At 30.6% G+C, this 16,498-nt stretch overlaps 2 protein-coding genes and 1 long non-coding RNA gene across 8 annotated transcripts; 1 reads left to right on the forward strand and 2 right to left on the reverse strand.

Moving 5' to 3' along the window:
• Positions 1–89: 89 nt before the first annotated feature.
• On the reverse strand, positions 90–5,362 carry LOC105153135 (uncharacterized). Its single transcript, XM_011067801.2, has 4 exons — positions 5,220–5,362; positions 2,101–2,357; positions 1,384–1,678; positions 90–1,198 (listed from the first exon to the last, which is right to left on the reverse strand). The coding sequence occupies exons 2-4, from the start codon at positions 2,316–2,318 to the stop codon at positions 659–661; spliced, it is 1,053 nt and encodes a 350-aa protein (XP_011066103.2). The 5' UTR covers positions 2,319–2,357; positions 5,220–5,362; the 3' UTR covers positions 90–658.
• On the forward strand, positions 3,427–12,267 carry LOC147906969 (uncharacterized). 5 transcript variants are annotated; one of them, XR_015547838.1, is made up of 8 exons: positions 3,427–3,767; positions 5,135–5,836; positions 5,925–5,981; positions 6,061–6,174; positions 6,303–6,350; positions 7,014–7,164; positions 10,957–11,113; positions 12,193–12,267. It is a non-coding gene; the product is annotated as an uncharacterized LOC147906969 (long non-coding RNA). The 5 variants fall into 5 exon arrangements; XR_015547840.1 differs by lacking the exon at positions 10,957–11,113 and having other exon boundaries at positions 3,433–3,767; positions 12,193–12,257; XR_015547839.1 differs by lacking the exon at positions 12,193–12,267 and having other exon boundaries at positions 3,433–3,767; positions 10,940–11,243.
• On the reverse strand, positions 8,714–14,878 carry LOC105153133 (chymotrypsinogen A). 2 transcript variants are annotated; one of them, XM_087414877.1, is made up of 6 exons: positions 14,782–14,878; positions 13,051–13,312; positions 12,661–12,806; positions 12,186–12,457; positions 10,878–11,068; positions 8,714–9,469 (listed from the first exon to the last, which is right to left on the reverse strand). In XM_087414877.1, the coding sequence occupies exons 1-5, from the start codon at positions 14,876–14,878 to the stop codon at positions 10,889–10,891; spliced, it is 957 nt and encodes a 318-aa protein (XP_087271003.1). In that variant the 3' UTR covers positions 8,714–9,469; positions 10,878–10,888. The 2 variants fall into 2 exon arrangements, with proteins under 2 accessions (XP_087271003.1, XP_087271002.1); XM_087414876.1 differs by having other exon boundaries at positions 8,714–11,068.
• Positions 14,879–16,498: the final 1,620 nt, after the last annotated feature.

Below are 16,498 nucleotides of genomic sequence, written 5' to 3' on the forward strand. Positions count from 1 at the left end.
AATAATTAGCATATAGTATTTTTCTTTTAAAAAATCTGTATAAAAAATAAATACAGAGATCAAGGAATAAAGCGAATACAAGAAGTAACTTCATTGGTTCAAGATTTATTTTTTTATATATTTCTCGTAAAGTATAGAATGATAAATTGAATATAATCGGCATAATGTTCACATGGTTTTGATTTGTCAATTATTAAAGTCAATTAAGTTTTTGTTTGTCATCCAACTTGAAAAAGTTGTCATTTGAACATATTACTTTCTGGTCGTTGAGTAACTTTGGAATACTTTAAGATAAATTTCACTTCAGAATTCCAAAGATCCAAAAAAATTGACACTTTCAAAGATCTAAATGTAAGATAGTATCGATCCAAAATTTCATCTTTCAAGCAACTATTCGAAAGATTTAAAGTAAGAATTCAATTTTCCAAGCATTCACAGTTTCAAGGAATCCGTCTTCTAAATAATAAAAGTTCCAGGGGTCGAATCACCTAAACATCCGAAGTTCCAAAAAGCCAAAGTACAAAAGGCCCAAGGTTCCAAGGATGCAATATTCTAATCTGGATCGATCCAAAAAAGTTCCGAGGAATTAAACTCTTACAGTTGAACATGAAGGATCCACAGTAATCTTTTTAGACGACAAAGGCCTCTTCGACTCTTCTTATCCGCCAAAATTTACTGGCATTAACAAAGTGAATTTGGCCTGATCAATGTTTGTCTCTTCGGCTGCGCACGGCCCAATGCTATCTAACAAACTTTGTATTGCGCTCTGATTACTTGGATGCTTTCTCTTGGTATGTTCGCGACGATGCTTGAGCTCTTTGAACGTTTTACCACATTGCTCGCAGGAGTACGGCCTGGCAGCCTCATGAGAGCGTAGATGACCCTCGTAGTGGCTCTTCCTGACGAATTTCTTACCGCATAGACCACAGTCATACTGAAAACGACCTTCATGAGCGGCCACGTGCGAGCTCAGAGTCCACTTGGTTTTGAAAGTTTTTGAACAGTAATCGCACCTAATCTTCGAATCGTTTTTGTCTGTCCTTCGAGGATCCTTCTTTATCAATAGCATCTCTTCCAGAAGGAAGTCGTCCTCGTTTTTCACAATTGTTGATGACTTATCTATCATCGCTTGATGACTCTGCAGCGTATTCCTAGTATGTGTGTCTTCTTGCTTCAAGTGATTGTTCTTTGGCGTTATCTAGACAAATAATAATACATATAATTATTTATATATAATTTGAGAAACAAATTATATACAAAATATAACCATTTCGTTTTTATTGTATTATCAAAAATTTATTTAATTGTTTCTGTTATTGCTCTAATTAATTAAGAATTCTAATTGTTTAAGAATTAGAAGAATATCGAATAAAAAAATCGTACTTTGCCATGTGAGACCAGATGAGCTTTGAGTTTATCCTCATCGTTATACCTCTTCGTACATCGCGGACAAGGATATCCGCCTTTGTTTTCTGTATCGCGCAGAAGAGCGTCTTGTAAAGTTGCATCGCTCGTTGCGTTTTCAATATCGACTTTTTGTTCAGTTTGCTGCAGCTTTTCCTTGCGCATCGCGTGCCGAGCTATGTGCCGCTTCAAATCGTGCAATCTAGAAAATGCTCGTCCATATCGCATGCATGTAGGAAAGGGACAGCCTTTTCCACACGTCCTGTTCCTCGGACTGGAAAAAAAAGTACGTATTTAAATTTTCCAATCCTAAACTTCTAAATACCACTAAAGACAAACATTATTCAATATAAGTAATTGTTTATTGAAAATTAATTGAAAAGATAAAAGTAAAAATTGACTTTAAATGAAAAATGGTTGGAGTAACTAAAATATTGAAGAAATTCTAAAGGACTTAATAATTTAAAGAATCTGAAAATTTAATCATTAAGAAATTTAAAACTCAACAAAACTGAATTTATATACCAAAAATATTCTTATTACATCAAAAATAAAATTGTTCGATTCAATATATGTAAATCATATGTAAATCATATGTTTTATTCAATATATGTATTTTTCAGATTATGTAGAGACATCTAGAATTCACTCAGATTGTGAAAGAATCTAGAGAGAAAAACTCGCTGTTTTCTGTACCTTCGAGGAGGATTGACAATTACTGGGACTGCCCGTTTTGTATCACTGCCATAATCCTTACTATTCTTGTCGACTTTCTGACTAGCCATTGTGGTCAGCTGTGCTGATAACGGTATCACGATGGAAATAGTTTCATTGGACCCTGGTGTGACGATAGGCCCAACATGAATCGCTGGCGGCGTTGCTAAAGATATACCGCTCTCGTTGCTCCTACTCATGTCGATTTCGTCCAGGAAGAGTATTTGTTAAGGTAGAATCTGCACAATATGTTACAATTATTAATGTTGAAATCTTGTTTTTGAAATTATTATCAATACTATTATTCATCAAATAGGAAAGAGGAAATCCTGGCCATAACAATCTAAGCTGAGATCTTTTTAATGCTTAACTAATTTAAAGTGAATTAATGTATATTATTATTATTTATGGATTGTTGATCACATAAACGTGAGATATTAATTTCGAAAATAAGATAAATGGAGAAGTACGAAAGTTTAATTAAATAGAGTTTAATTAAAGAGATTGTTGCATGAACGATAATAGTTTCTTAATTATTATTAAACGTTCATTCAATTAGTGAGATACATATTAGAATGATTAAAGAAACATCTATCTACAATGTAATTTGTTAAAAGTTTGGATATAATTTAAATTATAATTATTAATTATAAATCAATTTGATTTCATAATTATTAAATGAAAAAATATTTAGATAAAATATAATAAAGTAAAGTGTATATTAAACGTGTGTATATATATATATTTATTTATTAAAAAATTTTAGAGATAGTAAAGAATATATAAACATGTGTGCGTTTACTCTATTATTATTAAATATTTATATACTTATTAGCGAGTTACGTACTAAAACATTTTAGTAAAGACACGCTAATTGGTATAAATTCTTCGCATATCTTGTTAACAAATGCTTCGTTAATTGAATTTCATGTATACAATTTAATTTTGTTTAACTATTTAAGCTAAAGGAATAAAAATATAATACTTAACGTAACTTTGTTTATACACTATTCGAAAAATAAATATTATACAAAATATTATAATAATTATTATGAAAATAAATAAAAAAACAAGTATTCTTATTTAATAAAACATGATTTTTAAATTGTTGTTCGCATTTCCGTTAAATAGAATTTAAAATATTAATAATTTGAAAATATTAATTATCTTCTATCTGGTTTTCAACATTTTAAAATAGAATACATTCTAAAAGTATTAATAACTTTGTGTATCATTTTTACTAAAATTGAGAATATATATACATATATACACATAAAGTAATTATATATATATACATTATACACTAATCTGAAGTTTTTGCTGCAACATACTGTACACAGATGTACATATATACACGAATTTCAGAAGGGTAGCGTTAAACCGCGATCGATGGGAGACAACCTATCGCCGTATCATCATTCTATCGCCTCCATGGGAAATAAAAAAAAATCAAGAATTGGATCAGCATAATTTTGGAAATCCTTTGCGCAGAAATCTCTACGTTTATTCGTGACAAATGGAAACGCGATGTTTCATTTAAAGCGCACATCGTAAATTCGAAGATAGATATACATCTGGTTTCGATCCCGGAGGCGACATAAAAATGCGAAAGTGTCGCCAACAATCATCGTGGCGATCGAGACATCCTCGTAAGAGCTTATACTTAATTATTGTTAGAAAAAATAAGTACTTTCCAGCAGGAGAATCAGATGACATAGACAACACAGCGAATCATTCCATTTTCGTTTAACATTGATAAACAACAAGAATGTAATTTTTTTTAATGAGCGTAAAATCAAAAATAGTTGTCTCTTATTGAAAAGCACCCAATATTCTTCTTCTTTACTTTATGGCATCTTTCTGAAGTAGGACTATTATTTTTGACTGATTTGAAAATTCGAATTTTTTCGACACTCTGAAATTTAAGACCTTCAAAGCCTTCGAAAAGTACATTCGTGCGAATGACGAATTTAATCAAAAAAATGCTAAAAATATTGTAAACAAAAGAATGAAAATATATGCTGGAAAAATGTGATATATATATATATATATATATGTATATATATTCTTAAATAATTTGGAATAGCAAATTAAATAGTAAATTAATATGAATGTTTTGGCTTTATTAATTATAAATCTTCCTTAACATAAAAGAATTTTAAGAACGGAAACTCGAAATAGAATCGTAAAATCGATAAAAGTGATTAAACTTACGTATTTTTTTATTTATTTGTTACAATATGGAAATATTTTATTTTAAATTTTGTCATATAATTTTATAAATGCACACCTATTAAATTAATAATTGTCTAATTTTGATTGTTCGAAGTTTCGAATCTTTGAAATTTTAAAGTTCGAATGTCAAAACCTTCAAAGCAAATCATCTATCTTGGAACAGGTTCTTTGAAGTATTCAATATATATATATATATATATATATATATATATATACAGACACATACATACATATATATACATATATATATATATATATACACACACATACATACATATATATATATATATATATATATATATATATATATATATATATATACACACACACACACACACACGTTTTACGAGATTTTGCTGCATTCGAAAACATTATCCGAATACCTTCGAGTATTATTTTAACACTAACTTTGTTGCTTATTGAAAAAATTAAATAAGAATAAACTATATAGTTTGATAGTAGTGCTCCTGTAGTAATATATTATAGTTATAATAAAATATTACATTTTCTGTAATAATATATTATTACAGGAACACATTTTTGTAGGATATACAATATTATTATTATATTATTATTAATTTGTGCAAAAATTAATATATTAATTACTATACAGAAATATATACTACTATCATACTACTACAATATTTTGTTATAAAAAATATTATATTTCTCGTAATAATATAATATATAATAATATTATATATTATATTATTACAAGAGAAACACACATACTTATAGTATTCCTATAATAATTAATATATAAAACTGTAATATATTACAGAAACATTGAGGATAGTATTTCGAACGCGCCCTTGTGATTTCCTTTAGGAAAAAGGGAGAATAATAGCCAAGTGCCGAGATATTACCGAGAGGTCACTGAGGCGCCACGAAAGCGTCGCCGATGGCTCCACCGTCTCAACCGCAGAAGGTTCCTTCCCTCGGCGAGATGAGTCACGCGCGTCGTCGAAGATACGACGTCAAGGTACCCAGGTACCGATGACACCGATGTATATATCAGTGAAGTGTCACTGCCAGGACGTCATGGAAGCGTCACTAACGCCGCACAGCGCGACGCCGAGGACCTCGCTCTCGCACACCTCGCTGTCTCCGTTCCGTCGTTTCCGATTCTGTTTCACACGCACAATCTCCGGGATGAGGACGATACTGATATTCAGGATGATTACGATGGGACACTCGCCGAAATACTCTACATTCGCGAGTACCGTAGGGATCGAGAACGATCTGACGGAGTAACGTTGCTTTGCGTTGTACGCGCGACACCAGGAGTGGCCATTTTAAAGCCAAGGCCTCACTTGACGCTTCGGCGTTTCGTCTCGCCTCCACTCCACTCCACTTGCCTCCCTCAGGCAGGCATGACCGTACGATCCTATGATACCGCATGCGCATGTCGGACTGAACAGTGTGAGCGTCGCTTCACAGGGGTCAATTTTGTGTGTCTTGAAACGAGGTGAAAATTACAAAAGTGAGCGATTCACTTAGGTGTTGACTAATAAAATTATAAATATTCTAATGAATTTGCTCGCTTTTGTAATTTTTACCTCATTTTATAGTAAATAGTTGCACCTGTCAGAGATTAAAGAATATCGCTTCTCTTTCCTCACTATAAAGTAAGATTTGTCATTCATAAATAAGCCTTGTTTGTTATAATATATTTTTTTTTTAATTGTTTTCTTTTCTTTTTTATAGATACTGTTTATAAGTACGTTCGAATATGTTACATCATTTTGGATACGCAGGTGATAAAAAGATACAGTTGATTAAAGGAACAAATCTACAGATTTGAAATTAAAATATCTTTTCGTAAGTTATATGTAGAATAAGTGTTATTTATAATACGTATATAAAATATGTTAATTAAAATTTAAAATAATTTTGTTGTACATTTTAAAATAATTTAAAATACAGAATAGCATAAATTTTACTTTCAGAAGCTGAGTGGGTGGATCTATTTTTCAAATCTTACAACTTTTCCTTAGGTAAGATTTGTTATAATTCATTGTATTCCTTGTCTCAAAATGATACTGTTTCAGAACCATAATGTATTGTAATATTCTTCTCGTCCACTGTTATCCAATTAATATTAAAAAAATGAACAAATCTTTTAAAGACTTATTGTTATAAACGATTTTTGTGAATTAAATTTGATAGAAATGCGAAATGGCAGATTTAATGTGGCTTAATGATCGGAAAAATAATTTTTCGTGAAATTAAAATATTTTTGAGTGTAAAGAAGTATAAATCTTAGTGAAAATATTTTTCTTATACAAATTGGAAATTTTTTTGGAAAATACCGAGAAAGTTTATATTTTTTAATAGAATTTTTTATGTATGTTAATTCTGAAATATAAGATTTTTAAAATTTTTCATTCCATAATTAAAAAAAAATACTTAAACATTTTTTAATTTTATAAAATTTTTTAAAAAAATTTTAGAATAAGAAATTTTAGGAATCTAAAAAAAATTCCTATAAGAATTCAGATAATTTTCACGATATTATTGGACATTTCCTTTTGCAATTTCAACGAAAAGGATGAGAAAGTCACGTGTGCGAGATGTTTTAGTTTAGCAACTCGAGTAGCGCCGTCTTCTCAGCCGAAATACACGCCATCCCATTTTCTTTCTTTTCTCTCATCGACCAGGTTTCTCTCTCACTTTCTTCCGTGCGATGAAAGTATACTGCAGGATTGCACGTGAAGTTCGATCTAAATACGAAGGCGAACACAAGCGAGGAATGGAGGGAAACGCATGCGAGCTGCGCGCACAATCGATGATTCATCGCACAATCATAAAGTAATAATATTCGCAATGGATATTATGATATTATCTTTTTTTTTTGCACAGTTAAATGTAATCTAAAGCGTGGCTTTTATATCTGGTGTCAGCGAATGTACTTTCGGTTGTCAGATTTCAGAATTGACGAGTGTAATCGCGCGTTAGAATATGAATTACACGCAAATGATTAATTATCCGTTCCTCTGTAGAATATCGAATCATCGTGATTTAAAATACTGCAGTTGCAAAAATTTGAGAGATTGCGACATTCATTTAAAAAATCGAATTGAGACTCAAAGCGATAAAATTAATCTTTCGGGAATTTAAATATATCACGACCTAAATTTCGTATAAAATTATTAATTTCGAGTACAATTTTGAGCAATTTTACAAGGAACTGATCATTTGAGGATTTTAAAAATTTCGTCGTCCGAAAATTATCGAAATAAACGTTCTTTAAAATACTGTAGTTGCAAGAATTCGAGATATCTCAGCATTGACGATTTTAAAAATCGATTTTTTGAAATTGGAGGCGAGTAATATATCTCAAGAATTTATAATATATCACGACTTAAATCTCGTAAATACAATTTTGAATATAATTTTAAGCAATTTTCTAAGGAATATCTTTTAATTAATTACTTGGGAGTAAAAAAATTTTATCTTTTACGCATACGATTTTGAAGTACAAGATTGCATGTAGTACTTTTTATATTTCAAGTATGTTGATTAATATAAATGACACTCCTTTTTCTCTCACGAGACTCGTTTCTGTTATCAATTAATGATGCCATTAAGAAATACTAGAGATAGTTAGTAAAAAGTTTAATAAAAAAATGAGATTACTTTTGTTGGAAGAAGTTGAAATGTGTGTGCGTGCATATTTTTATTTATACATTTTTGAAATATACGTACATTTCAAAATATTGCATTTTATAATATTATTTTATTAATTTAATAAAAGTATCGATAGACTTTGAATTTGTATTAAAAGATTTTGATATTTTGATAATTTTGCTGAAAATGTGAAAAGATAAGCGTGAAGGAGTAGTAAATAGTAGTAAATCAGTTTCTGATTTATTTGGGTTTCATTCAGCACATGTGGTCTTCGCTTTTGTATTATATCAGAATGAATAGAAGTGCATATATAGGAAAGATGTGCATTTTGAAAGTTAGAAAGAAAAGCTATTTGCTATGAGAGAATGGATACGGAGCATATCTACATTTATATAAGGACTTCGATTCTGAAAAGCCATTTCTACCGTTGCGCAACTATGTCGAGTGAAGCATGATATCTATTAAAATACCATATTGTACTTCAAATTGTAATCTGTTATATCTAGATACAAGTCTATTTTTATTCTAATTCTACAATCTACGTATAAAAAAAATGACAAAAAATTATGCAGAATTAAATACAGAAATATTACGAGAGTATTTGCGTATATTCATTAAATATCTCACTTAAAGTTTAACGGATATTATTTTCCTTTAAATCTTGATTTCTATTTTGATTTTATGTATATATTATATAATAATTTGATGAATTTTAGAATTTTTTATATGATTTTCCAGATTTTTGCAGAATTCCCGTACAATTTTATAACTTTTTAGAAAATTCTTTAAATTCCTTAAATATTTTTTAAAAAAATGTTGAGAAAGTCTACATCTTTTTTACATGTGAATTATGAAGTATTATATATCTTAAAATTTTTCATTCTATAATTTGCGAAGAACATTTATAAAATCTCAAGAAATTTAATGTTTTTTAAAAATCTTCAAAAATTTAAATGTGAAAGTTAAAAATTCTTGTAAATATTTTGAGAATTTTTTGTCAAATAAGAACGAAAACAGAAGAAAAGGAAAAATAACTTATTTTTCTATAATCGATTATTGCATTAAAATTGCATTTGAAAATTAATATTACAATTCTTTAAAATTAATATTACAAATCTTAACGATTCAAAACGTTCAATTTTATTTTCGGAAAGACTTCATTTTTTAGTTGTGTGATTATTGTTGCAAATGAGCGATATACATTCAACATTTATACTGTAGTTGTGTTGTACATATAAATAAACCAGTGAGACATTCAAATATCGTCAGAGATGTGCGGAATGCCTTTGGGAATGTCTGTAACTTACTATACTCTTTGTTATTTGCTTTATGAATTATTGGAATACACAACACCCACACAACGGAACTCAATGCACATACCTGTAATTAATAATTGAGGCTAATTAAGCTCCAAGTAATCGAATATGTTCTCACAGTGTGTCACGTGTGTCCTTTGTAAATCAATGTCTCTGACTTCCATCGTCTGCTGCATGGCACCATGTAATCACATTTATTAAAGCACTGTAGCGTATCTTGACAGAACAAATAGTCACGTTATAATTATGTGCGACTCTCTCGATATAAATAAAGCCACGTAATGATTGCGGATGTATCCTACATGCAGCGGACAGGAGATTTTAAGGAAATTTCAGACGATGGACGCGATGTCTAATTTCAGAAATTTTACTGTACATTCGACAAGTCGTGTGATTTCGCGAGCGAGATAGAAATTTATGTTTCTCCGACATAATTTAAGCGATTTAAAACGAGATCGTCTCATCTTTTCCGGTTGGATGAATAACCGTGAAAGTTTTAACCGGCCACGGCCAATGTATCGGAAAGAATCTTTATGATCTTCGGGACATATCATCTTATTTATTTTGATTCTGACGTTCAATCGACTGGATCGTTTACGTTACTTATGAGATTACAATCTGTAAATAAAATGATTATTATAAGCGGTTGTAGAAAAAGCTCTTACACGTCAGTATTACTCTAGTGTTCTCAGGCTTTCTAAAGCCCGCATATTATTTTTATACAACTCACAACGTGACCTATATGTAAATATATATATATAGGATGATTAATTTTAATTTTAACAAGTAGATATTTTGAAAATGTGTAATTCATCAAAAAACATTTCAAATAAAAATTATGTAGTAGTCACCATTCATCTGTCTTTATACCATTTACTTTTATTTGGAACGTTTTTTTTTATCTGCTAAGATTAAAATGAATCATATACATATATATGTATATATACATATAGACTATTGATTAACAAACGCTTCGTTGAACTTTTATTCATTTGAAACTTCCTTTTTCCAAATATATATTATAAATATACAAACAACGTAAAAATGTACAATGTAACAAATGTAATACCCTATATGAAATGCCACGTAAAAACTTAACGGAGATCATTTTATGATACGCCTTATAGATAAGTGGAATATTTTCTATTATATTATCGCACTATAAAATAATCTTATTAGATAAATTCTTATTATATTACGTGCTGCTTTTAATCAACTGTTGCATGTATAAAAAGATCCTTTCTTTTATTTCCTTCTATTATAAATAATATATATGTATGTAAATAAATAATAAAATAATTCGTATTTTACACAAATTAAATAATAAAATTCTAAACTACGCGATAATATAATAGAAAAAGTGTTAAATATTATACATGCACACACTCTTAACTTGTAAAATAAATATAATTTCTACGTGCAATAAAAATGTGTGTGTGTGTGTGTGTGTGTGTGTGTGTGTGTGTGTGTGTGTGTGAACATACAATATACACTGCAAGTGAAATACACTATATACAAATACAAGGTACTGCATACATTAACGCTGTACAATAGTATATTTACATTACTGTTATTTACACGATCAAATTTCATCTCCGCTCGTCATTGTTTGCATCGATTGTTTTGTTGATCCAATGCAGGTAATGTTGTATCTTAGTGTATACATCTGGGTAGCCTGGTCTGGCACAACCGGATCCGAAAGATGTGACACCAGCTAGCTGCCAAACACCGTCGGTACGACGACACTGCAGAGGTCCTCCAGAATCACCCTGAAGATTAGGATAGACAAAAAAATGAGATTCAGTTCTATTCCGGTACATAAAGTTGCTCCATATTCATTATCAACTTCTAACATTGTAATTAGTATTATAATTAATATAAGTATTAACATTAGATATAATAGTTTACTTTCTGCTGAATAAATGAAAAAAATCTTACAGAGTTTCTTTGCAGTTTTTCGTTGAAATAGGAATTTCATAAAATAGATTTAAAGTGAATTTTATTTGTTGCTAATTAAAAAAATATTATTTTAAAAATATTATATCTAGAAAATATTATTGCGACTTCATTGATTTGATAGTGCAATAGGAATTCATTGTTATTAAAGAATCTTAATGATACATCACTTACAAGATTTTTTTATTTTAGATATTTAATATTATAGATTCTTATATAAAAACATATACTTAGAATTCGAAAGCTTATTTCAAAGCGACAGTAATTCTTGGCTATTCTTGAATATCTCGCGCGCCATCGATCGTGCATTCAATTTTATTATGAGAAAGTGCACGAGCGACGTAATTAACAACAAATTGACGCTTTCAAATAATAAAACATGTTTGTGAACGATTCGTTTTATTCTCGATAGCCAGTGCATGCATGTACTAACACATCCATGCGTTTGTATTTTGTATGAATGGATTATATAGGGTGAATCAAGTTTTCCATTTCACTGCAATGATAAAACATTCTATCTACGATTAAATAAAAAGTTGAGACTTTCGACAACCTTTAAGACTGGTTATTTTCTATATCTTTGGTTAAAAAAAACTTCTCTACATCTCTCAGAATATTTTATAAAATATTTTTTATATTTTTAATTTATGAAGATTAAAAATACTTTTAACTTTTTCAGACTTGATAAATTTTCTTTGAAAATTATAGAATGAGAAATTTTAGAAATCCTAGAATATTTCAGAATTCATATACATATATATATATATATATATATATATATATATATGTATATATATATAAAATTCTGGAAAATCTAGAAACAAAAAATGATTATATAAAGAATTATGAAAATTTTTTTTTTTAATCAGAGACAGAGCTACGTTTTTGAGAAGTGTAACGAAATAATTTTTAGAAAGATGTAAAATTTACCACGCAGCTTCCGGAGGAACCGTCAATCTGACCGGCGCAGAGGTGGCCTTTTCTAATGGGTACCGAGGTACCATAGGCTTGCAGGCACTCTTCCAGATTTAGAAGCGGGATACTGGCCTCCAAAAGAGCAGTGGAGAGTGAAGGCGAGGGACCATATCGGCCCCAGCCGGAGGTCACGCATTGTCCTTCACTGAGATCTTGTCCGGGACCAGGAAGGCAGATAGTACGGACGACCTTGGACAAAGGCGCCGGCCTGGCGAGTTTCATCAAGGCTGTAATAGCAAGATTTCTTTCAGAACTCTAGAAACTCACGACTCGCAAGATTTCTCCAGTTTTAGAATTTATTTAGGTAACAAGAAAGACGGATAGATTTGGTAAAAGACTTGACTTAAATTGAATAAAATATAGGTTGATAAAACTGGGTTTTGTTGAATGGCCTTCAAATTATCGGCATTCCAGAGATACAAGGACTCACCTATGTCGTGCACGTAATTATTGAATCTCTCATGGAGGATCACTTTCTCGACGGGCAAGCGTGCGGATCCGCGTCCACCTGAATCCAATTCCCATTCGCCGACCACCGCCGTCCATAACGCACCGATGGGTAAATTGAACAATTCGCTGAAGTAAATATCCACTTGAGAATACGAAGCATAAGGTAAATATTCGAAAAAATGTAAGTATAAAAGAAAATTGAATCGAGACTGAAGTCAGTCTTATATTGTTGGAAACAGACAGAGAGACTTTGAGAGACTTTGTATTGTCTGTGTGGGTCGTAAGAGTTTGAAGTTTTAGTAAAATTAAAATTGGAATAACAACAAAGTAACTTTTCAGCTAAAGCATTCTGTAAAAACATCGAACTCACTTGTGAATGCAGTGGGCGGCGGTTATCACCCATTTAGGATCAATCAGCACACCGCCACACCAATGACCGATAAAGCCCAGTTTCGGATGCAATAACTGAAGGGACACCTGCCAAGGCCATGCGCCCCTTCGGCTCGGTTTGCCGTTGAAGATGCGGCCGGTGGTGGTTGTGATTGTCGACAACGAGACGCCGTTTTTCGGCTGGACCTTCGGCAAGACAATCGATCGCGGCTGCCTCTGTGATGCTGCTGGACATCCGCACTCTGTTATCCGAAGCCGCTTATATATGTTTAATGCTTCCATCATTAATAGCGAGATACGAACTTACAATTAGTATAAATATGGCACCAGGAATATTCGGGAAAATTTAATGGTGAATTCAATCATTCGCACTACACAATGCACGCATTAAAAACTACTCCTAAGGAATACACAAAAATCAACGAAAATTAAAATGACTTTATTTTGATTCTTAACATGATTACACAAAATATAACAGTTAAATTAATTTTCATAATGTTAAGATAAAGTCATTTTTAACTTTCTTTTGGAGTGTGTTCCTTGGATTTATACAATTAAAGTATCTAAATATTATCAACTATAATATTATCAACTTTGACAATGAAATAATAGAGGTGTATTCGGTTAAATAACGTGACAGATGATTATTGGATATTTAATCATTAAAAATTTTATTTGTTAGAATGCCAAGGCTCTTTGCAGTATCATCATGTTTGAGATTCCTCACGTAACTATTTTAATGTCCCAACGAAATTATTTTCAGATCTATATCTAGCTGAATTTTTAGATACATAAACAAAATCGTTTCAGTGTTCATGCTTTTATGTTTAACTTTGATAATTTTATGTTTAGCAGTTTTTCAGTAATGCGAATGATCGAGTTTGCTAATAAAGTGCAGTAGGATTCAAGATGTATTAATAACTTAGAAGTATCTATCTAGAATTTATAAGTAATCGGATAGAATGTAGATAAGAATGAAGTACACATAATAATTATAATAAGATATTGCAAAGAAATTTTAGACTATTATTAGGATTTTCGCGAGTATTTTTTCTGAAATGTGTTTAGTATTTTTTTTAATCATGTGAATGCAATAAAATACTAAATACACGCCAATCATCCAAAGTTACAGAGAGATATAAGGAAGATCTAAAATCTAAGCGGATAATATTTCAAAAATAAAGATTCCAAATTAAAATATAAGTGTTGAAAATTTGAAAAAACTAAAATAAAATTTACAATCTGGAATATATAAAATGATAAAAGTATAAGATTAATCGAGAAATTTAAGAATAAACTACATTTCAAAAATTGCAAATTATATGTTTTAAAGATTACAATAATCTTAATCTTAATTAAAGACTTTAAGATATTTTTATTCTTAAGCTGAAGAAAAAAAGAAATGTTTTATAAAGAGAATCTTACCAAATAAAAAAAATATACCAAATAAACAAAAACATTTAAAAGTGCATGCATCATTAAATAAAGAATTATACTCAAATAGATATAAAAATGGATATAAAATCGATGTAATCATTCAAGTATTATCAAGACAAATTTAAATCTTAAAAAAAATAACGCTTTTGAAGATATTGAATATGTTTTTGATAGAATTTTCTTTTATTTCTCTGTGACGTTACTATTACACGGAAGAAAAGAAACATTCCTGCTAAAATTTTAAGGAAAATCGCAACGTCGAGGAATTACTTACTAAAATGATCCTCCCGGATGATTCTTATCATGGCACACTGGGCCTCCGCGAGAACAACCACCAGCAGGACAAGCAAATCACCACGAATACGATACATTACCAGCGAAATCAAGAATATCCGCGCTGGATCACCACACCGATCACTATGATCTATGGATCTGCATAGCCTGACTAGTCTTGACGACGCCGATCGATCCTCGAGTAGGATTAGCGCGTCGCGAAGAGCGGATCCTTCGGTACGAAGCGATCTCGAAGAAAGTGATCGTTGAATAGTGCGGGAGAGGGGAAAAGCGAGTGATGCGGTCTAGCAGATGTTGAGGAACACGAGAAGCGTTTAAGATCATAATTTATGGAATGGAATCTCGACGCCAATTTTAATTAATGAAGATTCTTCAATCTTAAAAACGCCCCTTTCAAAATAAATGTGAAAAAGGGTAGATTTTTCGTTCGTGACGAATTTAAATGTTTCAAAAATAGATATTACGATTAATGTCTTTATTTATAATTTATAATACAACATTTATAAAATGCAAATTTATTTAAATATACATATATTAAATTTTAGTCTTTAAAATTACTTAAAAATCCACTTTTTTTAACAACTTCCTCTATAGACTTATATTGTATTTTTTATTTTTTAATTTGTAAAAATGTGCCTGAAAGTTAATTGTTTGTTCTTAGATACTCAGAATCTGATGGGATTCAATGAAACCTTTATGTCTTCTAAACTGTAAGTTTTTTTAAGATTTTTAATTGATTCTTTTGTATCAATTGGTATTATGATAAAAATAAATGGACAAATGAGATTTTCCTTTCATTTCAGTGCCTAGAATGGAAATTGACCGAAAGAAATCTTATTTACAATCCATCGAGAACTGCGATAAAAGAAATTAGCGAATCGAATCGATTAAAAAGGAAGAAGATGAGAAACTTTCTCTCACTGTAAGATAAAGCTTAATCACAGGATTATTCGAATTCGAAGGGCTTTTTTCCCTGGTAAAAAAATTTCGACACCGATGCATGGAAAATTATGCGAATAGTTGGGCATATTGCTAATTAGCATTCAAATAGCTTGAGGAAAGAAACCGAGGGAACCGAGGCACAATTCAAGAGTCTCTCTTCTTCTCTCTCGTTCACACACTCAAACGAGGCGACAACTTTCGAGAGCGAATCACTCTACTAGTACGAGCTGAGAGAAACGCGGTCGATATAATGATATAATCGCTAAGACGATAATCCACTGTTCTGGTTTGCGTTGTCTCGATTGCAGGATATCGCGTTTGCAGAGAATCTATAAACATGCAACTGAAGATTTCTAACAACGTTCGAATTATATTCAAAAGATAATTCGGTTTTTGTACAGGAATCTGAATCTGATTATCTAGATAGCACAACTGATCTATTTGAAAAAGTATTCAACTTTTTAAGTTCTTTACGAATTGGTGTAATTTGTTTTGAAATGAACTCAAAAATAATTCAAAAATTTAATTATCTCATAATAATCAGTTGATGTATACGAATCAACGGAAGATATATAAAAATCTTCCAATATATATATTTCTGAAGAATTTTTGTTTAAAGGATGCTATTATAGAAAAATGAATAAAATATGCAGCTGGCTCAAATCCATTTCACTGCGCGCGAAATGACGATAGAATGAGAAAGTGAAACCACATTTACGCAGTTCTTAGAAAGATCTTATAGAAAGAAAAAAAAT

Source organism: Acromyrmex echinatior, chromosome 17, assembly GCF_024713525.1.
Source record: "Acromyrmex echinatior isolate Ae372 chromosome 17, ASM2471352v2, whole genome shotgun sequence".
Taxonomy (NCBI): Eukaryota; Metazoa; Arthropoda; class Insecta; order Hymenoptera; family Formicidae; genus Acromyrmex; species Acromyrmex echinatior.